The sequence below is a fragment of the Taudactylus pleione genome, unplaced genomic scaffold, assembly GCF_031769625.1.
Source record: "Taudactylus pleione unplaced genomic scaffold, aTauple2 ptg000378l, whole genome shotgun sequence".
Lineage (NCBI taxonomy): Eukaryota > Metazoa > Chordata > Amphibia > Anura > Myobatrachidae > Taudactylus > Taudactylus pleione.
In genome coordinates, this window is record NW_028284779.1 from 2,855,364 (window position 1) to 2,883,157 (window position 27,794).

Below are 27,794 nucleotides of genomic sequence, written 5' to 3' on the forward strand. Positions count from 1 at the left end.
ACCAGAATACTATTGCACCTCACATGCTTACCAGCATACTATGGGACCTCACATACTGACCAATGCAGTATGGCACCTCACATGCTGACCGGCACACTATGGTACCTCACATGCTGACCAGCATTGCATACTATGGTACCTCACATGCTGACCAGCATTGCAAACTATGGCACATCTCATGCTGACCAGAATACTATGGGGCCTCACATCCTTACCAGCATACTATAGCACATCTCATGCTGACCAGCAAACTATTGATCACACAAGCTGACCAGCATACTATGGGACCTCACATGCTGACCAGCATACTATGGGACCTCACATGCTGACCAGCATACTATGGGACCTCACATGCTGACCAGCATACTATGGCACCTCTCATGCTGACCAGCATACTATGGCACCTCTCATGCTGACCAGAATACTATTGCACCTCACATGCTTACCAGCATACTATGGGACCTCACATACTGACCAACGCAGTATGGCACCTCACATGCTGACCGGCATACTATGGGACCTCACATGCTGACCAACCTGGCCTGAAATTAAGTGGTGCATGTGACTTTGTGTATAAACTTTGAAATGAGTTATTTCATTCTGCATCGTTTGTATAGAGAAGACGAGATATCACCATAGCAGAAGGCGTGGTCCAACAAAGTTCTGAGTGAAGACATTAATTAATGTTCCATAATGTGAACTGGGGAACTAGAATGTGGCATAATATGAACTGGGGGCACTGGGGGGCAAAATGTGAACTAGGGAAGTACTAAGGGGCATAAAATGTAATATGGTACTACAGTACTATAGGGCAGAAAATTAGCTAGGATCCTAGGACACTGCTAATGGACATAAAATGAACAACCACTGCAAAGATAGGTGGCTCTCTAGAAGCATTAGGAGCCCCATAGAAATGTTACTCTAATTACGTCCCTGTTTTTGTTTATGAATGTTGGGAGATAAGGAAAGTTTTAAACACTATGGTTTCCAGAGTCACTTAGCAAATCTTGGATGATTTATATTTTAATGTAGCCAAAATTGTACAATGTATCCTACTGGAATCTACAAACACATCTCAGCTGTATGCAGACTCATGGAAAAATCCAAATACTAGATGTAAAGGTAGATAGATAGATCGATAGATATGAGATAGATAGATAGATAGATAGATAGATAGATAGATAGATAGATAGATAGATAGATAGATAGATAGATATGAGACCAATGATAGATAGATAGACAGACAGACAGACAGACAGACAGACAGACAGACAGACAGATAGATAGATAGATAGATAGATAGATAGATAGATATGAGACCGATGACAGCTAGATAGAAAAATAGAGATAGATGATAGATAGATAGATAGATAGATAGATAGAGATAGATATAGATAGATAGATAGATACTGTAGTTAGATAGATATGAGACCAATGTTAGATAGATGTGAGATAGATAGATAGATAGATAGATAGATAGATAGATATAAGACCGATGATAGATAGATAGATAGATATGAGACCAATGATAGATAGATAGATAGATAGATAGATAGATAGATAGATAGATAGATAATGAGATAGATGATAGATAGATAGATAGATAGATATGAGACGAATGATAGATAGATAGATAGATAGATAGATAGATAGATAGATAATGAGATAGAAGATAGATAGATAGATATGAGACCAATGATAGATAGATAGATAGATAGATAGATAGATAGATAGATAGATAGATAGATATGAGACCAATGATAGATAGATAGATGATAGATAGATAGATAGATAGATAGATAGATAGATAGATAGATAGATATGAGACCAATGATAGATAGATAGATAGATAGATAGATAGATAATGAGATAGATGATAGATAGATAGATAGATAGATAGATAGATAGATATGAGACCAATTATAGATAGATAGATAGATAGATAGATAATGAGATAGATGATAGATAGATAGATAGATAGATAGATATGAGACCAATGATAGATAGATAGATAGATAATGAGATAGAAGATAGATAGATAGATATGAGACCAATGACAGATAGATAGATAGATAGATAGATAGATAGATAGATAGATAGATAGATATGAGACCAATGATAGATAGATAGATGATAGATAGATAGATAGATAGATAGATAGATATGAGACCAATGATAGATAGATAGATAGATAGATAGATAATGAGATAGATGATAGATAGATAGATAGATAGATAGATAGATAGATAGATAGATATGAGACCAATGATAGATAGATAGATAGATAGATAGATAGATAATGAGATAGATGATAGATAGATAGATAGATATGAGACCAATGATAGATAGATAGATAGATAGATAGATAGATAGATAGATAGATAATGAGATAGAAGATAGATAGATAGATAGATAGATATGAGACCAATGACAGATAGATAGATAGATAGATAGATAGATAGATAGATAGATAGATAGATAGATAGATATGAGACCAATGATAGATAGATAGATGATAGATAGATAGATAGATAGATATGAGACCAATGATAGATAGATAGATAGATAGATAGATAGATAGATAGATAGATATGCAGTATAGTTAATGGCATGTTGGCACAGAGGTTAGCATTGGAGGCATGGTGGTACAGTGATATTTAAACACTTGTTAAAACCATTGAAACCTTAAAACAATTAAACGAAATAGGGACAATTTGTAAACATCATTAATGCCCTGTCATGTTATAGTGGACTGGTCCTAATAGTGATGTGAGCAGGCATTGTTTAAGTTTACAAATTGTGCTGTTAAAACCGCAAAAACCACTAACTGCAATACTGTGTGAATCAACGATAAGCATAAGTTGCAAAATACAATATAATTGAAGCATCAATGCAATCATTTATTGTTTTAGTAGCACTGCTGTTCCATGTTATTGTTTTAGTAGCACTGCTGTTCCACGTTATTGTTTTAGTAGCACTGCTGTTCCACGTTATTGTTTTAGTAGCACTGCTGTTCCACGTTATTGTTTTAGTAGCACTGCTGTTCCACGTTATTGTTTGAAGATTTTAATGGTTATTACAATCTGACTGGAAATAGGTTATTTAAATAGACTGTAACCATCTCCCTTTCCCAACACTTCTTGGGTGGCTGCAAATATCTCTCAAGTAACAATCACCAGGGGAAACATCTATAAAAGTCCTCTCTTACACATTACTGTATTTTAACAGCTATTGTGGACAGAAGATATTATACTACCCCAGAGGGGGACACATTTTATGCGCTTTAATTGATCTTAAATGTGCAAGTTAATTGTCCAACTCTACGATTTGTTTATAAAATAATAAAATAGGGTACTGCACCTTTTCCTATCTCCCACATTGGAAGAAGTATAAACAGGAGAAAATAAAACCTAATTGTACAAAATTCCTAACTCTATAGTAGTTCCCGAGGGAATCCATCATTTAGGAATTCCAATGCTTATATAGACCCGAAATTGAGCGAGTGATATCACAAAGGGGGAACTTTCAGTGTTACATAAAATAACAATAATTTATGTACACATTTTATGTAATAGGAAACAATATCAGGACCCTGCAGTGCAGAGCCTCAATTATACCAATATAGAATACATCAGGAAATAAAACGCACACACGGTTCAAAAATACGGGATGTAGTTCATATCTCGGCTGTTGGGAAGCCAACGCTCAGAATGCCGGCGGTGGAATCCGGACACCAGTCAGAATTCCGGCACCAGCATCCCGACAGTAAGTATTGGGGTTAGGGGGAGGGTTAGGTTTTGGCTGAAGGGGGAGGGGGGTTAGGTTTAGGCTGCGTGGGGGGAGGGTTAGGTTTAGGCTGCGTGGGGGGAGGGTTAGGTTTAGGCTGCGGTGAGGGATGGGTAGGTTTAAGCTGCATACACACGTAAAGATTTTCTGTCCAACCATCCAACTAGGTGATTGGTTGGAATGAAAATCTGGTAAGGTATGAAAGCAAATGACAATCAGCAATTTGCTCCCAAATACTGGAAAATGGACAAAAACTGTTGTTTGAACAAATTGTTTAGATCAAATATTTAACAAACTTGTCTGACCGACCATTTTCATCTGTTTTCTGGCATATAGGAGCAAATTGCTGATCATCAGTTACCCCCATACGTTACCAGATTTTCATTCCATCCAATCAACTAGTTGGATGGTTGGACAGAAAATCTTTACGTGTGTATGTAGCTATAGGGGTAGGGTCTTATTGTTTACTATATCTCTTTTTTTAAAGCTACACCATTGTGGAAGATTTTTTTCCTGTTAGTAAAGTGATAAAAGGATGGTTACAGAGTCCTTTTTTTTAAATACAATGTATTTTTAAACTCATGTGTGTATGTTTTATTAACTAAAGTAATCTTATTCGGACCGAATATGCAGCTAAACACCACTCAATCTGTACGAGAGACGCTGGGCTACTACTTCAATCGCACAGGAATTCAGGTAAGTTCAAGGGAAATCGTTGACGACATTGCATCGTTTGCAAGTTGTCTAGTGTGTAGGCACCTTACGCTACTCCGAGCTTGCCCAGTCTGGTGCTGCTACTCAATGAGGATGAGACACTGGGCATTGAGCAATGACATTAACAAGTGTGTCAGTACTATAGTTGGATTTGTTGCAGTTTAATGCAATCACTATGAAGGGAAGCAGCCCAATAGTATTGGAAAGAAATCGGATGACCACCCTGAGTGTCAGCAGTGTTACAGCTTGTATCACATAATGACTGAGAAACGCGTTTCACACCATGTTCTTCCTCAATGTCTCAATAGGAGCATTCATTCATATGGCTCTCTATAGCTCAATACTGCTTATTTATTGGTTCAACATTGCAGGATGAATCGGTTCCAGTATTTATAAATGCAAATTCATTACAAATAAAATTTTCAATGCAGATGTATGTAATGAGTGCTTGCTAAACACGTTTTATTATTTTATTTAAAATACAGCACTACGTCTACTAAATGTCGGCATATAAATCTCAGATCTGCCTTATTAAGTATTTAAATAAAATTTAAAGTAATAAAATCATAACTATTGTGGACAATATTTAAACCTGCTGTATATTCCTGTATACAGACATATAATTGCATATGCAAATATATTCAGCTGATACAAAATATACCAAAAAAGATAAAACAAATTTAAAGTTTAAAAAATGTAAACAGCAGAGTAAATAAATTCTAAAAATAATCGGTACTTTAATTGGCAATCAGTTGCATATGTATGTGCATGTAGATGTCATTAATTTAATCTATGTGTGGATATTTTAAGCAGCATATAAATGTTAAACACAAATGGTATGATTTGTTTTAATAAGGTATATTACTTAATGAGGCAGATTCATGATTTATCTGCTGGCATTTAATAAAATCTGTTTTTAAACAAAATAATAACAGTGACTAGTAAACATGCATTAATTTAAATTGTAATTGCCAGAACCGGATTAAACCTGCAATAAGCAGTATCAAGCTATAAACAAAGCTGCTGTATCAGTGCATGTTCCCATAAGATATTGATAAAACACAAGGTGTGAAATGCGTTAGTATTGTTCTACTGCTCACTGCACGCCAGAATGATTCCGCTAAGGTGGAACTTCTCCATTGAATTGTAAATTATCATATGCACATTCTATCTCAATAGAGATTACATATTAATTTACATTTTCTTCTCTCTAATTGTGTTTGGAACATAAAAGGGAACCCTATCACTTTCTAGCAGGTACTGTACGGATTTACAGTTATTTCTGGATTTTATTTTTCTTTAAGTATCTCGGTCCTACAGATATCTCCCAATTCAATTGATCTGTGGTGGGCAATTTGCATTTGGTAGGAACTGATAGCTAGAAAGTTATTGGTGGGATTTACAGATATGATATTAGATTTATCATATTGGTTATTGGTGGAACTATTTACTGACCTGGGATAAATCAAGAGTAGCTGAATTTATTTGATATATACGAGTGGCCGTAGCCTAAATTCCAAGATTGAGGATATATCACAAACCCCCAAAAATACAATCACAAGACTATAGGAACACCTCCAGAGCACACAGATATAGCCCCGATATAGTCTTGCTCGCTTTGTGTGTTGGTCAGGAACTAAACTCTGAAATTATTAATTTTCACAAAGTGGTTATCAAATATTCCAGAAGAAAGCTCAGTAAGACAGGATCTTTGGAATTATCATCTTATCGATATAAAGACCAATAAAAAATAATTTACCATATGGATAGATGGAAATGGGCCATTTGCTCAACTTGTGAAATGTGCAAAACGCGTAGGGTTATATAAGATGATAATTGTGGTGGGGCAAGGGTTATGACTTACAATATAAAGAGGGGGTCACCCACACATGGTGCTCTAAAAAAATGTAAAACCAACTAGTGCACCGAACTGTGAATTAGTTAAGTCAAAGTAACTGTTGTCTTAAAATAGCTTTAAAATTCAGTCAGTCTCTTATGTCTTTCCTAATTTTTTAGTCTGACTCCACTTTTTCCACTTATGTTCTAATACCACTAACCTTTCCTGACATAGGTACTGTACGAATCACAGAGACAGTCTATTATTACACTGTGGAAAGGATTATGTTGTCTTCTTATTGAAAGTGTTACATAATATGGATCATTTAAACTGTGATAGGCTATAAGACTTGAAAAGTCTGCACCATACCTGATAACAGCCCCAATTTTATTTGCCTGTTTTGGCCCACATTACCAATGAGGAACATAAGCAGCTATGGGCCAAACCTTCCACCATTGATATTTTAATGCTTGAAGGACACAGAAGATTTGTGAGATGAGGATATTCGATTATTATAAATGAAGGAGGTATCTTCAGAGTCTATTCATTAACAGGTCTACTGATCTCTTCTCACCCAGCTTTAGAATTTCAGCCCTTGACGTTCTGATAAAGTAAGTCGCAGGCCCGAGGCGTCCCTTACCTGTCCTGTTAGTGAGGCGGAAAGTGATGGACTTATCTGGGATCAGACAAACATTCCGTACAGACACCTGGCACGTGTAATTGGCATAGTCTTGAGGCCGCAAATTCTTCAATTTCAAAACTTTGGTTTCGCCCTGGGCAAAGGGAGAACATGGATTTTGTGAGAGGTGAAACCGCACAACAGCGTGTCCGCAATGTATAAACTCCTAAGGCATTCAAAACTGGAAGAATCTTTGTTCTGGGACCATGAGGTAAATGTAATAGCCTGCCACTTGGAGGTATCAGTGACTTGCCGGCAAGTCTGAACGATGGTTTAAGGTGGCAATCTCTTAAAGGGCTACAGCAGGTTAGTTTTGCCCTTTACATGATTGCCACTTTAAATCATAGGCCAGATTCGCAGGGAACCCACCGATGCCCGCAAGTTGCAGGCTATTCCCTTTCCCCCACGTGTTTTACTGACAGTATAACTGTCTCTAGGTTCCCTGGTGTCTCCGGTAGGACAGGGTTGGTGAGAAAAGTGTTCTACAAAAGTGGACAACCAGTTTCTGTAAATAATCTCTTACAGAAACTCTATTTTCATCCTATTTGCTCCTTACAAGCAGAGACCTTTCAGACATTTATAACACTATTGTCAATGTATATATGTATTTCCTTCTAAAGACAGACAACATTAAAGTAAGCGTCTCCTATTCTGTATATCTCCTACTTCTTTACAGCTATTAAAATTGTTGCTCAACAGTACATAAAACAATAGAAAACATTATCTGCATCACTCAGCATTGCATTATTACACTAGTTTATATATATAAAGTTCATTATTACATTGCCTCTTTGTTTCATAATATTTGAGAATGTTCCCATGAATAATAAAAACAAATACATCCTAAAGGTTCCAGGAAGCAATACGAGACCGGCAGGGCATGATAATACTTGTAGTTCTACAACAGGTGGACAGTCTCAGACGAGCTCCCGCTGGTCTAGAGGATGGTGGTTGCCTCCTGTGCTCCAACAATTTCTCTACCAACATACAAACATTTCCACATAGTCCAAATATATCACATCAATTGCACTATAGAGGGCAAGGTTTACAATGTACAGTGTGCCTGACAGTTGGTAATAAGCCACGGTTGCAGCCGCTCTCGCAATAGCGCTTGCAGGAATATGCAAATATAATCTCAGCCTTCATTTTGTGCTCCACAGTGTGATGGAGTGTACGAGCAGTGAGACGCCCACATTCGGGCTCCGTGGTCTGTGCATTTGCGATGGAGATTGTAAACACTCCAACATTGACGCAATATTAGTTGCATCATCGACATTTGCGGTAACCTACGGTCTACTCTAGCTACTCTCCTCTAATCCAGAAGCTGTGGTTTTGCGAATGGGAACGCAGGAGCATCCCCAGACATGCCTGTGACACTCTCCTAACAGTCCCATGAAATCGCCCCTTTTTGCATTCACTTTAGGTCACCTCCCAGTCTCCATCCTGAAATGCCAAGTGATCGCAGACCCCTTTGCAAAAGTTAGCGATCCCGTACTCAATTGCAAATTACAATGGCCACTTGTATTCACGGCGGTAGAGTAATGCTAGATACAAACTACACAATATTTTGAACGATTTGGTCGATTCCGACACATCGGAACAACAAACCGTTCAAAGTGTGTAGTGGGTACCCACAATCATGATCCCGATGCGTGCTCCCGCGGGTCATCTGTCGCATCCTTAGATCTTTTGTACATGCAGAACTCTAGGGGGTATATGTACTAAAGTGAGAATTTTTAGAAGTGGAGAATGTTGCCAATCAGATTCTACTTAACATTTATCTATCACCTTCTAGAAGATAACAGCTAGAATCTAGTTGCTATGGGCAACATCTCCACTTCTAAAAACTCTCACTTTAGTAAATATACCCCTAGAAGTCAGTCATCCACAGAACCTGTGTAATTCATGTGCTGCTTATTAAAGGGACGATCTGGCAACCTTGATGCTGATACTGTGTTTTATTACATTATTTCTAAAGCATACTTCCAAATCACATCCCTTAGAATGTCTTCAAAAACGTACCCAAGACTGAAGCCAGCATCACAGGTCAATTATTGTCTGGTTTTCGTCCTGTCCCTTTTTAAAGTTTAAAGCCCCCATCTGTTTTCCATCAGTGTAGAGGCAGTGACCCAGTTATGAGGGAGTACATAACTGTATAGGAAATAGGGCAGGATGTAGCAAACTGTAAAAACCAGTAAAACTACAGAAATCTGCCGTTATCTGAGATTTACTACGATATATATGTATATATAGGAATTGCCATACTGTATGTATTAGAAAGGTATCAGAGATATCTGCTGCGGACCAGCCGCACAGCAAGCCCCATAGAATTCTCTGGAGCTGCGATGTGCCCGTATGTAGCAAGTTCCGTAAAGTGAAACTTTCTAGAGCATCTGCTCTATAGACGGGTAAGGGGCTTCTTTATACAAAAACTACAGGGAGAGAGGTACGAGGGATCCCTCAACTGTCCCCGCGGATTGCGCATACACTGGCCGATGGCCTAGCATGCACATTAGGACTCCCGAGTCATAAATCCAGTAGTCACTTCTTCACCGTGACAGCTTTATATCGGAAGATTGACTGAGGTACTAAGTAAGTCACCTGTGCTCAAGCATGGATATCCTTAAAACATGCACTATAATGGCGGAGTTTTGGAACCTCTGTACTATGGTATATATATATATATATATTTTTGAGTAGCAACAGGGTGGGCAGGGGCGTATCTATAAAGGGTGCACCCATAGTATTACTTACCTCTCCGGAGTCCCACGTCGGTGCGGAGGTCCGGCGCTGTAAAAAACGACTGGAAAATGGCTGCCGCGGCCATTTTCCCGTCATTTGCACAGCGGCCATTTTCCCGGTGACCAGCGCATACCGTGTGGCGCACTCTAGTGCCCAGAGTCTATAACCCCGGCGCTGGCAGCACACAGCTCAGTACGCTGCCGTACAGAGGGGAGGGGACCCATGTCAGAGACTCCACATGGGTCCCCTCCTCTCTAGAAACACCGCTGGGGTGGGTGACGGCCAGACATAGGCGTGTCGCATTCACTGTGACTTTTTCCACAGTTGCACTGATTTCGGCGGCCGTGTTCAGACGTACAATCTGCGCCTCCCTAGGACTGGTGCAGTGTTCAATGGTGGAAATTTTACGCAAAGCGGTGGATTAGCGCCACAGTCGACTGACATCTCTGTAAGAATTCCATAGGCTGTGACATTAGTATAAAGACGCTATTGCGCTGGGTAAAAAGTCACGATCGCGGCGGCATTAGCGTCCACCTCTGAATAAGGACATATATTAACTAAATTCCCCTCATGTGTATTAGTTCTCTTGTGTCCTATTACATAGCACTGACTCTAGAAGAGCGCCCCATGTAGTTATCTCTTTTATTACTTGTGGACAGAAGTTGTGTTTTAAAAATAGATAAATGTCATCTTTCATTCCCAGAAGCATTAGTTTCATTGTCCCAATTGGCATATGGATACACAATGTTTAGTGTGCCCGACATCTTTAGCGATGGGATCCGGCATCGGCAAGTGTATACACACTTCCCAATGCCGGCAGTGATGGATCGGCAGCGGGGGCCATGCTGCGTTTGGCTGCATGGCCCTCGCTAACGATATCTTGCATGTAGGTCCGACGGAGGATGTCACTGACGACGCGCGGGAGTGCGCATCGTCGGCGACATAGCAGTTACACTCTTGACGATGTGTCCGATATGTCACTCCGATTCGCCGTTTCGGACGACATATCGTCTAGTGTGTACCCAGCATTAGAATCCACAGTTACCATAATCTGTAATAGTGTAATAAATGAATTTCAGGACAGTTGCTTATGCTAACGTGTAACCCAGGTTAAGTTAATTACAGTATTAATAAAAATACATCTTCTGAGGTAATATGTTCACATGGGTTAACAAATGTTATATATGACATACATGTATATTTATATTTGTATGTTGAGGTAAAACATGCCTAATTTATTCTTTCTTTCTGAAATAGCCTTTACTAACGGATATGTATGTACAATTTATGGGGTAAAAAGTATATATGTTCCATGTATTTACATAAAAGTTTATATGGTACTTCTTTCTTTGGTGAGGATGTGCCTCATTGTATGGGATACACATACACTATAGAAGCAGGGGCAGAGTGATATAGGTGGGAGTGATTTGGTTCCTGTAAGGGAAAGAGGGGCCGGTTTGAGAGAGGTGACAGCAGCTGACACTTATGGTGGGTACACTACACACTGGGCAATATTACTGAGCGACTGCATGATTACGACATCGTAATCGTGCAGTCGCTCAGTAATCGTGCACAAATCGTGCACTTTTATGTCGGAAACGACCAGCGATACGCACTCCCGCTGGTCGTTTCCGACATTGTCCATTGCCTGAACTTGCAGCACAACCTGACGACCTCGTCAGGTTGCTGCATGTCAGGGAATGGGGGAGAGAGCCCGGCACTGAACGAAATCGTTAATGATATCGTTCAGCGGCTGTGCTCAATGTCATGAACGATATTGAGCACAGCCTGCCGGGGACACACTACACGATATCGCTCAGGGAGCATATCGTGTAGTGTGTACGCACCATTAGGGCTTCATTTATCAACGAGTTTATCACTCAAAACTAGTGATAAATGTCACTGTGTATGATAAATGGAGCTCAGCCAATCAGCTCCCAACTGTCAACTGTTAGAAAAATGACAGTTGGGAGCTGATTGGCTGGAGCACCATTTATCATACACAGTGACATTTATCACTAGTTTTGAGTGATAAACTCGTTGATAAATGAGGCTGTTAGTCTGGTGATCCCTCCCTGCAGCTTAGCGATGGACAGGTTGCCGCGCGCAGGGGTGTGGAGTCGGGGAGGGAGCTTGGTCAGCCACTTACCCACTGCCGTGTGCAGCAGTGGAGGCTGAGTGCGCTGTCAGAGTGGGGTGTAGTCAGCATCCCGGCGTGCGGGATGCCGATGGTCGAAATACCGGCGCCGGAATCCCAAAGGTAAGTATCGGAGGTTAGGGGGAGGGTTAGGTTTAGGCAGCGGGAGGTTAGGGTTAGGCACTAAGTAGGGAGGGTTACGCACCGGCGAGGGGGAGGTTAGGGTTAGGCACTAAGGTGGGAGGTTAGTGTTAGGCACTAAGGGGGGAGGTTAGGGTTAGGCACTAAGGGGGGAGGTTAGGGTTAGGCACTAGGAAGGGAGGCTTAGGGGTGAAGTATCTTACTTACCTAAGGGTGTCGGGATTCTGACTGTTGGGATGCTGCTGTCGTTATGCCGACCGCCGGGATCCCATACCCAACCTGTGAGAGTGATCGGGTGTCAGACAGAGGTGGGTACTGCCTTCACAGGGGGCCCATCTTCACCACTGAAGTCGGAAGTGGCCTAAGGTGCTCTGTGTGAGGCAGCTGGGCGCTCGGCAGCAGCGCCTGTCATCAGTAAGGCAGCAGTAAGGATGGACATCGGAAGCCCGGCATCGAGTGGTTGCCAGGCTTACGATATCAAATCATGTGATACGATGGTAACTAGCCATCGCATCGCAACAATTTGATAGTATAACCAACGCAATGGTTATACTTTCATGCGAAAAGGGTGTGCAGCCTGTGCAAAAAGGGGCGGCTCCCTCGTACCCACAGGCTCCCCCTACATTGTGAATAGATGCATATGCATGGCATCTATTCTCCCGCTGCTCTGCTATGTAACCATCGAATTCCCGTTAAATTTCCATCAGATTGAAAACATCGATGGTTGCTAACCATCGGCTTCCGATGTCCGTCCCTAGGCAGCAGAACTTGTCAGCAGTGAGTAGCATTAACGCACACTGCACTTATGCAGCATACAGTTACTTCAGCACTACCTGAGAGGAGAGCTAAGGAGGCACCTTATAAGGAGTGAACACTGAGTGTAAAGTAAATTTATATATTAATTACTCACTGCACTCAAGGGAAGACCTCAGGGATTATCCTGCTGTTACAGGTTGAGTCTCCCATATCCAAATATTCCAAAATACGGAATATTCCGAAATACGAATTCTTTTTTACATGACTGAGATAATGAAACCTTTGGATTTTTGATGGTTTAAGGTACACAAACATTGTCTAAGGCACAAATTATTAAAATTATTGTATAAAATTACCTTCAGGCTGTGTGTATAAGGTGTATGTGAAACATAAATTAATTTCATTTATGTACACAAACTTTGAGCCACAAAATTATTGAATATATTGTATAAAATGACCTGGAGGCTGTGTGTATAAGGTGTATATAACACATAAATGCATTTTGTGTGTATATTTGGGTCCTATTCCCAAGATATTTCATTATGGTATGCAATTATTCCAAAATACGGAATATTCCGTTATCCAAAATACCCCTGGTCCCAAGCATTTTGGATATGAGAGACTCAACCTGTACAAGAAATAAACACTCACTGTACATACAACAAGCCCATAGGCTACAGTGTACAACTTTAAGCCACATAGACTGATAGCAGTATCTAATATGAGCACAGAAGGCATATGTACTTTTAGGGGATCACAACAGAGTAATTAACAGTCCCATCAGAACCTTAAACCTCTGCCTATCTGCCATATAACGCTGATTTATATATGTAACTGAAGTGAGATCTAGGTTTCCTGCTGATGCTGCAATTTTATATAACAGGATCCAGAGTTTACAACATTAGAAAAGGAAACTTGTAATTGTCTGAAGTCTATAAAGAGCAGAGAGGAGCAAGTGTTTCAGGACAAAATATCCTTTATTAACATTGCTAACTTTTAGGACAGTACATAAACAAAGAGATACAGATATTAAGGGGCCTATTCATGAAGCAGAGAAGAGCCCAATTTAGCTGAAATCTGCTTTGTGCTATTCATGGAATAAGTTACCGTGGACAAGTGTATTACTTCTCCAGCGGTACCCCTGCTCCATCCCTGTATCACATCACCATACTATTGTATGGTGAGTGCGATTCACGAAGGAACAGAAAGCTCAGCTTTCCGCCCCCTTCTACGGTACAGATTCGCCATCTGAGGATAGCGTTATCTGTTACCACAAGTTGTGTACTTCCCTGCTCTCCGTCCGGCACTGGCTCCGCCCCTTTTCCCAGCGTCCATAGCAGCAGGTCTGATGTGACCTGCTGCTCTCAGTCGCCGGGTCATTCGCAGTGAGGAGCAGGTCTGTCTTCTCACTGCGCTACAGGGATCACGGAGGGGCCGGATAGCGCCGAAGACGTCGGACATGTAGGTGTACATGAATGGCTACTAAACGTCACTATATATCGCATCGATGTGATGCGATATATAGCGATATCTTTTAGTAGCCACTTTATGTTCTATATGAATAGACCCCTATACCTTATGCAGGATTACTTCACCAGGAGTCAGCGATATTATAAATCCTCACAAGCCTAAAGGATATTTGTAAAATACTCTGGGGTCTATGTACCAGTGAAAAGCGTGGAGAAGTTGCCCATAGCATGCAATCACCTTTGAAATAGCATTTATCAGGTACAGTCTATAAAATAGTAGGTAGGAGCTGATTGGTTACTATGGTACCAACTCCACTGGTCCACTTCTCCACACTTTTCACTGCTTGGTACATAGGGCCTGATTCAGACCCGTTCGCTATCTGCTTACGCTCGCTAGATGCAAATTTTTCAAAGTGACGCCACGCGAAGCGATCGCTCGCCAAGGCATAAGCACGCAAAACATGTCTTAGCGAGCGGCCACTTTGTCTGAGCGTACGCCCAATCGTACAGGCAGAGCCGCCCACCAGCAACATGTCCTCTCCAGGAAGTGTATTAAAACATTGGTACATCGAGCACCATCGGATGTGAACGCAGTGCTTGAGGTAGCTTTACCCTACCGCAAGCATTGCGAGGAAATCAGTGTAAAGAAATGGCAAGTGACGTGTACTATGACGCTGCCTGTTAATTATACACGCCTCTAAAACGGCGTTGAAACACCCAGGCACGCCTGCGTTCGCATCTCCAACCCCCCGTTATTAGTGTCCTGCCCGTTACCACCCACAAACTGGCCTCTCCTGTCACTCATTACCCTGGGCTGCCTTTGCTGGGTGAGCGAGAGGGTTGCGATCGCAGTGTGTAGTTCGCGCACGTGCAGAACGAAACATGCGCGTAGTACGCAGAACATTGGGCCGCTTGCGAACGCACAGCGCGAGCGAGCGGCTCTGAATCAGGCCCATAGACCCCTCTGAGAGCAAAGGAACATTCAGCCCAATGGAATAAGTAATGTGTGTTTGCTAGTACATGAGACTAGGGGCTTTATATATAGCTATGTGTCCAAGGTGGTATGTTTAACTATTTCAGTTAAAATTAGAAATGTGAGGGTCCGGTTCTCAGAGAACCGGAAGCAACCGAATTTATTGGTTCCGAGTCGAAACGAGCCCAAGTTCGGAAACACTTTGGGGTACCAAGTCGAACCGAGTCCAAGTTCGGATCGTCCCAAGGTTTGGAACTCAGATTTAAAAACCAAACTCAGGTTTCGGAATGCATGCTAACAGGTCACAATGACGTCATTTTAGCTGTTGTTTCTATTTATTTTTTTTTAAGACAAAATTCAGATCCAAAATAAAAACCAAAACACGTGAGGGTGGTTTCACAAAACCAAAATACGAAGGTGAATCCGGATCCAAAACTTAAACATGGGGGTTCGGCGCACATCTCGAGCTAAAATATGGTATCACATACAGAACTCTGTGAAATATAAAGCCAGTTTATATGCAAATGTATTGTTGTATACCTTACTTTTATTTGTCTAAAATATTAGAACTCTTAAATTGTTATTGAGGGAGTCACTTGCCTGGAGGAGCAACGGATAACTCTGGGATATTCGAAGTAAAGAAGAAGAACAGGTTTACATAATTTATACACTATAATATCCTGTGTCACATTATGTGGTTTAAATTGTTCCCTATCAAAACATAGACATTAGTTATAACATTTTAGTGGGTTTCCCCAAGTAGGCCCAGACTGACTACCGATACTTGGGTGGAGGCACTGATAGGAACACCACTTAACGGGAGGTTAAGGGTGGGTAAATGTTAGACAGTAAAGTAGTTAGTAACCTAGTGTGCCTTTATAGATAAAGGGGGGTTACAAACGGATTAAACCTAACCAGAATCAGGCCTTTGCTGGTGTCGTTCTCTCCCTGTATAACGTTATGGACTCTAGATTTATATATTTCACATTTATCCTTCGCTCGGTAGGTTTTAATCAGGTTTTTACTAGGGATGTGCAGGCTCGGATTAGTTCGGATTTTCCCGCCATATTCATTCTTGGACAAAAGTCCATGAAATATGATGTTTGTCCATGAAAGATGATGTTTTGCCTCTTTCTGAGACCCGATTTTTGGCGGGAAAAATCTGAATTTGGCGGGAAAACGAGCCTGCGCATCCCTAGTTTTTACATATAGATAGACAAAACCCTCATCCTATCTGTTCTAAACATGCATCATTCCACATTTGCCACCCAGCCATAACTTTTCATCCAGCCAAATGTCCGTTACACCCTGTGGGGGAGATTTATCAAAGCTTGGAGAGAGATAATCAACCAGTCAGCTTCTGTCATGTGTTTAAATAATGACATTTAGAGCTGATTGGTTGGCAGCTTATCACTCTCCACTTTATCCCTCTCCAAGCTTTGAGAAATATCACACAAATCACAATTCTCTCCTAGCATCACTCATTTTGGTTCACCTATCATGTTTGGAAGGCTCCTAGGTGTAAATTTACTAAGAATCAAGTTTGGTTGAGTTACAGCAGCAGTCTCTGGAGTTTGACCATTTTTTCCCACTCACAAATTTACTAATGTCAAACTCGGGAGAGAAATCTCCATTGCTACAGGAAAAGTCTGGAGAGTTAGCAAACTCTGTTTAATTCACCATCGGCCAAACTCGAGTAATTTTTCACTAGTGAAGATAGGATTCGGGAATATACCAAGATGAGAGTTTCAAAACTCTCATGAGAATGGACAAAACTCGTGCAAATTCGTGAAATCAATTCACCTGCCAGTGAGCTGCGAATTCTGCAGAAACAGACACAGATCAGTGTGATCCATGTATGTTTCTGTCTGGAAATAGCCCAAAAAGAGTTAAATGTTTAAAAAAAAAATGGTGTAGGGTCCCCCCCCCCAAAAAAAAGCATAGCTCAGCCAGTCCTGGTTCCTAAAAATATGGGGAACAAAATGAATAGGGTCTGCCCGTATTTTAGGAACCAGCACTGAGCCAGTGTCCTGTTTTTAAAAATAGGGGGGAAAAATTGCGTAGGGTCCCCCTATATTTAAAACCAGACACAGCCAGGGGACCCTATCACCGGGTCTACCCAGCCAAAGCAATCGCACCCCAAGCAGGTCAGCCCAAGCCTGGGATCTCAGAGGAGGTGGGGACCCCCCAAATAAAGGGGTCTCCCCTCAACCGAGCACCGCAGGCTTAGGGGTAAAGTTACTAAGAATCGAGTCTGATTTAGTTTTTTTTTTTTCTTCATCTCGATTAGCATCGCCGAAACTCGGGTGATTTGAGGCTTCTCAAACTCACAAATTTACTAAGAAGTGAGTTTAGCTGAGAGTGAGTTTTCTTATGGTGAAGCAGATCGAGATTTCTCCCCCGAGTATCAAGTTTAGATGAGATTACTCATCCGAGATTGCAGTGTCTTCTCTCTGTCTAACACTCCCAAACAAGCAGCCTGCACATATTAGTGAGATATGTGAAGGCTGCTTGTGTGTAGTACCTGTATAAAACGGGTTAAATGTTTAAAAAAAATTACGTAGCGTCCCCCCCCCCAAAAGCATAACCAGCCCCGAGCTGCTCAGCCAGTCCTGGTTCCTCAAATTACAGGGAAAAAAACGCATAGGGTTCCTATGTAATTTAGGAACCAGTACCTGGCTTCAGGGCCAGTCCTAGTTTTAAATATAGGGGGGAAAAAATGTGTAGGGGTCCCCCTATATTTAAAATCAGCACCGGACCCAAACCGACCGGGTTGTAATGCCACAGCCAGGAGACCCTATCACCAGGTCTCCACGGCCAAAGTATTAACACCCCAAGCCGGTCAGCCCAAGCCAATAAAGGGGTGCCCCCTCTCCCGAGCACCCCAGGCTTAGTGTGAAGCCTGGGGCTCTTTCCCGCACCCCTGGAGATTGGGTACGGGGGTAATAGTAGTGTAAATAGTGTAAAACTTTGGCACTTGTGGAACTACAAGTTCCAGCAGGCGGCCGCATTATATTTGGTCACTGTTGCCCTCTGTATTATATGGCGGTCACTGATTCTCTGTTTTATATGGTGGTCACTGTTGTTCTGTGTATTAAATGGTGGTCACTGATTCTCTCTGCATTATATGGCGTCACTGATTCTCTCTGTATTATATGGCAGTCACTGTTGCCTGCTGTATTATATGGTGGCCACTGATTCTCTATATATTATATGGCAGTCACTGATGCTCTCTGTATTACATGGAGGTCAATGACACTTTCTGTATTATATGGTGGTCACTGATGCTCTGTGTATTCTATGACAATCACTGATGCCTGCTGTATTATTTGGTGTTCACTAATGCTCTGTGTATCATAAGGCAATCACTGATGCTCTCTGTATTATATGGCGGTCACTGTTGCTCTCTGCATTATACTCCGGTCACTGCAATGCTCTCTGTATAGTATGGCAGTCACTGTGATGCTCCCTGTATACAGTAGTAATGCAACCACTGAGCACAAGATCTCTAATTAGTATTTAACAACGTGCACTTTTGTGTCATGAATCTTTCCTTGAGATATCTACTACTTACTGTGTAAAGATCCACAATATAAAGAGTGCATTAGTCTAAAATCAAGATATAACAAATCAATTGCTCATTCAGTCTCTGCCAATGTTCTCAGCATCTCTTCTGCAATCAGGACACAACTAATCAATTACAATTTCACTTAATTGCTGCATTAGCACATACACTGACCTTGCATGAGTGACCCATTGCAAGTCACCAAATTATGGGGAACATGTTGAAATCAGTCCCTCATAGATCCTATAGGTCACTATTTTGCTCAGTGTATAGTGGCTGTTCCACAAAGATCTATATTATCTCATATTTTGTCCCTGGTGTTGTGACCTGAACTGAACTGTTCTGTAATAACGTCAGATATAATTAAAGAAACTCCACTCTTAAAACTGGTGGCTGGCTGATTGCATTTGAGGCTGCCTCTACAGGAGGCTGTGATGACTGATCAGACCAGATTCCTTATTATCCCAGCTGGCATTGGCTGTGACCTGTAGTTGAGAGATATAGTGTGAGGAGTTACAGTAGAAAACATAATATTAGGATACTGTCCCCTACTTCAGCCTGGAAAAAGAAGTCACTGATTAGTAGGACATAGTGTACCATACGATACAAGTTTGTCTTATAGGAACAGGATAATTTAACGCTCAAATACAGAAATAGTACAGTATGTAGCCTTAATATGTACTAATTTATCTATCTGCTGTTGTGTCCATGGAAAATATGTTCTACAGTCAGATTTTAAAAGCTTCTGAAACTTTTTATTGCATATCAATAAGTGCTGTTATAAGGTCGTCCATCTATTCATTTCTAACATAATAAGGAAGTTGTGTCTGTTTATTCCAAGTTGGCACAAAAAACTACTGAACCGATTTTCATGAAAACTGCATAATTTTGTAGTGGAAACTCCTAGAAATAACCTGGGATTTGTTTCATCTCCATCCGTCAAGTTAAAGCTAAGAAATAACAAAAAAAAATAATTGACATCATCAATGCAAGAGATAGGTCTGGCACCATGTGCACGGCCGGTAAGGGGTAGGGGGAGAGGTGCTTTAGACCCACGTTCACTTGAATAGGATATGCTACATAGCAGTCTGTGCACAGGGCACACAGTGACATTGGTGTGAGTGGTGGGTGAATAGGATAGGCTACATAGCAGTCTGTGCACAGGGCACACAGCGACATTGGTGTGAGTGGTGGGTGAATAGTATAGGCTACATAGCAGTCTGTGCACAGGGCACACAGTGACATTGGTGTGAGAGGTGCGTGAATAGGATAGGCTACATAGCAGTCTGTGCACAGGGCACACAGTGACATTGGTGTGAGTAGTCGGTGAATAGGATAGGCTACATAGCAGTCTGTGCACAGGGCACACAGCGACATTGGTGTGAGTGGTGGGTGAATAGTATAGGCTACATAGCAGTCTGTGCACAGGGCACACAGTGACATAGGTGTGAGTGGTGGGTGAATAGTATAGGCTACATAGCAGTCTGTGCACAGGGCACACAGTGACATAGGTGTGAGTGGTGGGTGAATAGGATAGGGTTTAGCAGTCTGTGCACAGGGCACACAGTGACATTAGTGTGAGTGGTGCGTGAATAGTATAGGCTACATAGCAGTCTGTGCACAGGGCACACAGTGACATAGGTGTGAGTGGTGGGTGAATAGGATAGGGTTTAGCAGTCTGTGCACAGGGCACATAGTGACATTGGTGTGAGTGGTGCGTGAATAGGATAGGCTACATAGCAGTCTGTGCACAGGGCACACATTGACATTGGTGTGAGAGGTGGGTGAATAGGAGAGGTTACATAGCAGTCTGTGCACAGGGCACACAGTGACATTGGTGTGAGAGGTGGGTGAATTGGAGAGGCTACATAGCAGTCTGTGCACAGGGCACACAGTGACATTGGTGTGAGTGGTGGATGAATAGTAGATGTTACATAGCAGTTTGTGCACAAGGCACACAGTGACATTGGTGTGAGTGGTGGGTGAATAGGAGAGGTTACATAGCAGGCTCTGCACAGGGCACACAGTGACATTGGTGTGAGTGGTGGATGAATAGGATAGGCTACGTAGCAGTCTATGCACAGGGCACACAGTGACATAGGTGTGAGTGGTGGGTGAAAGCGCTGCTGCCACCAGTCTGTATAGCGCTGCTGGTCACATGGGCCACTCCTGCCACAGGGCCCCTATGCAAAGCAATACAACTAGAACACCTAATATAAAGAAATGTTGGCAGTAGAGATTTCATCATGGGTGAAGCTGCGGGCAACAGCTGGTCATTTATACAGTTGTCCATCATGTGAGTTTAACTTTAAACGAATGATATGAACACCAGTATAACCTCTCTGCTGATCAAGATTCTAAATGGGAATGATCAGATTGTCAGATCCATCTGAAGGTCAGGTCCTGAGAGGAGACTGCTGGCTGACCCGGCTGGCTAGGAAAGTAGGTTATGGTCGCTGCCATTGAAATGGATGAACTGTCTGTACTTGCAGTTTAAACCAATAGCATCTCTTATCAACGAAGCAGCAATTTTGGATGATTTCAGTTGATTAAAAAAGGTGAATTCATCAGTAATGTTTAAAGATCAAAGACATTTTCACATTCATTTAAATGGGCTTATTCATTTCAATTTGGTTATCAAGTGTGTGAAGTACCCCATGGAAATGAATGAGCACATTGATCGTAGGGCCTGATTCAGAGTGGTACGTAAACCCGAAGATTTGCGTACAACTCCGACGGCGAGGGGACTGCACATGCGCATGACCGGTTCTGTGCATAGTGCAGAATGGGTACTGTGTCGTTGCATGCGGTACCCCCTAAGCCACAGCCTGCCGTTTGGGAGGATGTGACGCCGGGCAGCCTTCCTGAAAATGGATGCAGCAGCGGATCACAGCAGCCCGCGGTGGGCGTCTTTTTACTAAAGACGCCTCCTGCGGCTTTTGCAAATTTTAGCCCAGCCGCTGCGTAGACAGATGCAGCGGCTGGACTAAAGTGTACATCAGGCCCTTACAGCCATAAGTCTGACTGACACTAAATGAAAGGCGAGTGACATTTTACATGGACAATAATGGACTTGACGTGGGTCCCAGAGGGTTGTCCAATGAAATAGCAATGAAGAGTTGTTACGTTGCAGAGAAACTTTCCTCTCCCGCAAATGCAATCACGTTACTGTCTGCAGGAAGACGATCTTAATTTACTGCAGGAAGCGGAGTTTCATTAGATGTGGTAATAGGACTAGCAGCGGGCGGATATTGATTCACTCTCTTATCTATAGAGAATGCGCAGAGTTATGATATTAAGAGGTGATTAATAAGACAGCATGAATAATATGGAAGGCCTGGATTCGGGAAAATTTAGCAAGAACTGAAGAGGGCACCATCTAAAGCCATGGTGCATCCTAAAATGAAATCTAATTGAATGTTTCTCATTGCTCCTTCGACCCCAGGAGATGGTAAGATGCTTGGAGCCTGCGAGAACTTCCAACAAACCTCATCAACTCTCAGGCGCCGAGAAAGGCTGAATTATTTTTATTCTATTGTCCCTTAGTAATTGCGGTTCCTATTACCCTACAGCTGAAGTGGTGCAGGTTGAGTCTCCGATATCCAAAATGCTTGGGACCAGGGGCATTTTGGATAACGGAATATTCCGTATTTTGGAATAATTGCATATCATAATGAAATATCTTGGGAATGGGACCCCAATATACACACAGAATGCATTTATGTATTATATACACCTTATACACACAGTCCCATAGTAGTTGGAATAGAAGCTTACTTGTAGAACAATCTGTTCTAATCTATAGTGCATGTAATGACATTTATTATACGCCAACTGTAAAGCCACAGGTGCATTCCTTCCAAAAGTATATGGTATAATATACGTCCTATTGTAAATTATAAGGATATTATAACTTAAGTCAGGCAGAAGGACAGATGAGTTTTTCTCCAGTAACAAGTATTAACCAGAGGTGAGGGGGACATAGCCAGTATCAGTCATTTTTAAAACATTTTGCCAATTAAAAGATAAGCATTGAAGTTACCGTGAAATGTAATATTTTGCCTTCAAACCAGCTGTCAAGTCAACATAGTTTAACCCAATGCTGACAGCACAGAAACGTGGACACATAACAGCGTATCTGTATCTGAAAGTGACATTCTATATGACAGACACCACTACAGCTGACAATCTAACATCTCCTCGCTGCTGTGTAGGGAACACGTAGCGGAATATCTGTCATCTGATGAACAGTGTTTGGATCTGGCTGTTAGTATCGGCCCATTACCCTTCAGACAACACCTATTTATTTGTCTCTCTTCCTGGCAGAATGATTTCCCCCGGAAAGAACATGGGGACGTGATGGAGCCTCTATCAGACAAGCTGGATAAGAGTGAAAGATAGACTCACTAAAGGGGAGATGTATCAAACTTTGGAGAAAGGTAAAGTGGAGAGAGAGAGAGAGAGAGAGAGAGAGAGAAAGTACCTACCAATCAGCTCCTAACTGTCACATTACAGGCTGTGTTTTAAAAATGACCGTTAGGAGGTGATTGGTTGGTACTTTATCTCTCTCTAAGCTTTGATACATATACCCCATAGCCAGAGTTCCTTCACTTGCATGGATTCATCAGGATCTTACGCTGATACCAATATAAGTTGCAGATAAAAAGAAGCCTATTTCATACCTCCCAACTGTCCCGCTTCCAGCGGGACAGTCCCGTTTTTATGGGACTGTCCCGCTGTCCCGCCCGCGGGCCGCAGTGTCCCGCGGTGGGGGGGAAGTTGGGGAGAGCACACCCGCTGCTCTGCCTAGCAGAGCAGCGGGTGTGCAGAAGGTGAACAGATGCCGTGCGCATCGCACGGCATCTGTTCACCAGCGTAGGGAGAGCCCGGGGGGCTGCCCAGCATCTCGGAGAGTGCTGGGCACGCCCCCTATAGTGACGAAAACGGGAGGAAGCCGCGAGGCTCCGCCCCATTTTCATTTGGCTCCGCCCCTTTCAGGGAGCCCCACCCCTTTTTCGGACGCGAGCGCCTGCGGCGCGCGCCCTGTACCTCCTTCCCATTTCCAAAAGTTGGGAGGTTTGCTATTTTAACATATAATACCTAACACCATTTTGAGAACTTCTATGACTGGGAGTTGCCATATTGATTGCTCAACTGTCATCCACAGACATCAATGGCCAAACTAATGTACAACATCTGAATACTGGCTCATTACTACCACGAGTGATGTCTAAGAACGACACTGTGAGGTATATTTACTAAAGTGCGGGTTTTTAGAATTGTAGATGTTGCCCATAGAAACCAATAAGATTTTAGAATTATCTTCTAGAAGGTGCTAGATAAATGATAAGTACTGTAAAATCTGATTGGTTGCTATGGGCAACATCTTCACTTCTAAAAACCGGCACTTTAGTAAATATATCCCTTGTGCCTGTGATTACACTGTACTTTATAAAACAATATAGAAATCTACTGTCTTTAGCAAAAGCAGCTTTGGTTTTTTGTTGGTTTATTGTTGATTAACAGAAAACGCCATCCAAAACTAAACCATTATGCTTTGATATTTAGAGTCCCTCATCGCCTAAGGTGGGTCAGAGGTAGTTGTCCTCTTTCTGCCGATGGATTACATGCTGCGTCCATGATAAAAAAAAATAGCTTCAGCAAAATTAAGGAGAGCCCCACCAATATTCTTGGTGTGGTGTTTTGTGGTATTTTAGGCATAATTTGTTCAGTGAAGGCTTTTGAGATGCAATATTGTATTTCTGGCTATTATAAGCTCTGCAAATGTGTCCATGTTAAGTGTTGCTATATGAGCTTCGTTCTGGTAAAACATTGTTGGAAGCCATTATACAAGATGGCTGAAGAGTTATGAAATGTGAATTGTTGGATCACTTCAATATACTAATTTCTGATAATACTACACTTTACTGTTGTTTCATGAAACACTAGTCCCTCTCACTCGCTCATCACACCACTTTTGGGGTGACAGCAGAAGTGAGGAGACACCTTTTGTGGATCACTTTTATCTATCTACTTTGTCATCAAGAGGACAATTGTCTCTAATTATTTCAGATTGTTCGCTACATATGTATCTATTTATTGTGATTATTTTCTCCATGTTGTCACTTATTTTCCTGAATTTATCTTATTTTGATACTATTGTGCAAAGGAATTTTATTGATTCAATATTGTGATAAGTCACAGGGAAGCTATTGTGACTTCAGGAGTTAAACATTTGCTCAGTTAAAATATAACTAATACATATGTCATAAAGGGGACAATTGTCTCCAATTTTCCTATAATCATTTACTATATATATATTTATTCATTGTGACAATTTGTTCTAAGCTGTTAATTGCTTCCTCGAATTGATTGGATTCTGACACTGTCTTGCAAAATAATATTTTTCACTCAATACTGTGACTAACTACATGAATGTGATTGGAGTTTTACGAGTTAAAACTCTTGATCAGCTCAAACAAAGTACATTTATGCCTATTAATACAAGATTAAATTAGAATTGTGTCTGATATTATAAACCCAGAATTATGAATATTTGATTAGTTTTTGTGAGTGAGGAATAATACTCCTTATATATTCCACAGGAACTATGATGTTTCTCAATTTAGGAGTAATATTATTTTTTTAGAATTATTTTCACCTTAATTATCAGTCAATTAAAGCCAATTGTGGATTCTTTGATATTTTGTATCTTATTTAATAAATGTATTATTTGAATATTATTGTTTATATATTTTAAGAGTATACTAATAAACTTGATATTTTAATGTTCATTACCATTCCTAATGTAATAATATACATATATACATATTTTTTGACTAAGAGTGCCCCACCAAGTTGTTATCTTTTCTGGCTTCAACAAGAAATCTTTTTGTATCTACTGACCAATGACTCCGGGGTGCAGCACCAACCTGAGTTTTGACTCATAATAGTTTTTCTATATATACAATTATAATATTGTTGGTTTTCTTCATAATTTCATAATTTAGAAATTATATTCTGAATTCAAACCTGTGCAGAATCTCTTACCCACTTTCTCCTTTCCCTTACATGTTGATAATTTGTACAGTGAAGGCTTTTGAGATGCAATATCGTATCTCTGGCCATTATAAGCCCTGCAAATGTGTCCATGTTAAGTGTTGCTATATGAGCTTCGTTCTGGTTGAACATTGTTGGAAGCCATTATACAAGATGGCTGAAGAGTAATGAAATGTTAATTGTTGGATCCCTTCAATGTACTCATTTCTGATAATATGATCACTTTCAATAAAGAGAAATAAAGAGAGATCACCTAAGCTCCCACAAACTGTTTCCGAGGCTTACACAGGTCACAGATGGCACGTTTTTTGAGGATCTAGTCAGTTAACATGTTACCAAAGACGTACTTGTGTGTAGAGGGGTTCGTAGATGTCTACTCCATTGTCCTGATTGTGCGAGAGGATCTCGGTGGCCCGTTTCCAGATGAAGCGAGCGGGTGGGTTGGAGCTGACGGTACAACGAAGGAACACTGTCTTCTCCTGGTAGAAGCTCCCTCGTACATCACTGATGGTCTGGTGAATGGTTAGAATGGGTTCATCTAAATCTAGAAGGCAGCAGAGGTCATAAGCTTTTGTCATATGCAGTGTCTTTAAAGAACACAATGTATCGCAACTATTGGAAAGGCAGGTGAGTGTGGACAAAGAGTGACAACCAAAGAACAACACAAAACATTCAACCGATACGTGGCCAAGCAGACAACCAACTATACCATCTTACCTCAAAGCAACACCATAAAGGGGGAGATGTACTAAGCTCTGGAGAGTGATAAACTACCAGCCAATCAGCTCACTAACTGTCATGTCACAGGCTGTGTTTGAAAAATAACAGTTAGGAGCTGATTGGATGGTAATTTATCACCCTCCAAGGCTTAGTACATATGCTCAAAATGGTAAACATAATTCAAAAAAAATAATTATATGAGATCAGTCAAGTGCTACCTACTCATACACTTCTAGTTATGCCAAACCCCTTTGGTTCTATTGTAGGCCATACAATAGGTGGTTTACTATTATAGGACCTGATGGATGTGAAATATAAACACTTTTCAAAGAGTACCTATCGTCATACTCGCAGTAGGCGTAGCCATGTTTTTGGCCTGAGCCAATATTTTTGACACTGCTAATTAATAGCTCTTAACTATGGTGATTTTGGTGAGAGAGTCTTGATTTGAGGATTAAGCACATTCTTCCCGATTAGCAGGAAGTTGGAGATGTTACTACATTCACCACAGTATCTCTAAATATAACGGAGGTTTGGGCTAGAACCGAGGGCACATAAACTTCTAGTCAGGGATAGAGGGGGTTAATAAAGTTAAAGATGTTTGTTTTTTGTTTGACAGTAAGTAGGCAGATGTGATAGGGTGAGAGGTTAAGGGGCATATTAAGTGAGAGGGTGTGGTGATAGGATGAGAGGTTAGGGGGCGTGTTATGTGAGAGGGTGTGGTGATAGGATGAGAGGTTAGGAGGCGTGTTATGTGAGAGGGTGTGGTGATAGGATGAGAGGTTAGGGGGCGTGTTAAGTGAGAGGGTGTGGTGATAGGATGAGAGGTTAGAGGGCGTGTTATGTGAGAGGTTGTGGGGAATCTGACGTTGAAAATCTGCCTCTTTGAATTTGATCTCCCACCCTCCCTCCCCTATTGTGTCTTGTGTCGGCTTTATTTCATAGCAGGGGAAGACCGGCAATATTGAAGGGTCCATCTTGCGGCAGTAATAGCGGTGCGCACCCCTTCAATGCACTGATTAGGCTGAATTCACCCTGTTGGGGTCAGCGGCTCCTCTCGACTGAGCATGATGAATGGTGCATTGGCATGGGTGTTGGGGCCGCATCACTTGCTCTGAAAGGGATAGTTGGCCCTTGCAAGTTGTAAGATCACACTTGCCCTTGTCTGGGATAGTTGGCCCTCGCAAGTTGTGATATCCTTTTGGCCTAAGACAAG

At 41.5% G+C, this 27,794-nt stretch overlaps 1 protein-coding gene across 3 annotated transcripts in view; it reads right to left on the reverse strand.

Annotated features, from left to right (window-relative positions):
- Positions 1-27,794, reverse strand: part of MDGA1 (MAM domain containing glycosylphosphatidylinositol anchor 1) — a 470,589-nt gene that overhangs the window by 170,273 nt on the left and 272,522 nt on the right. For all 3 annotated transcript variants that reach the window (XM_088445362.1, XM_088445361.1, XM_088445359.1), the window contains exons 4-5: positions 26,206-26,402; positions 6,978-7,110 (exon numbers count right to left, since the gene is read on the reverse strand). In XM_088445362.1, coding sequence (XP_088301488.1) covers positions 6,978-7,110; positions 26,206-26,402 — 330 coding nt within the window. The remainder of the gene's footprint in view (positions 1-6,977; positions 7,111-26,205; positions 26,403-27,794) is intronic.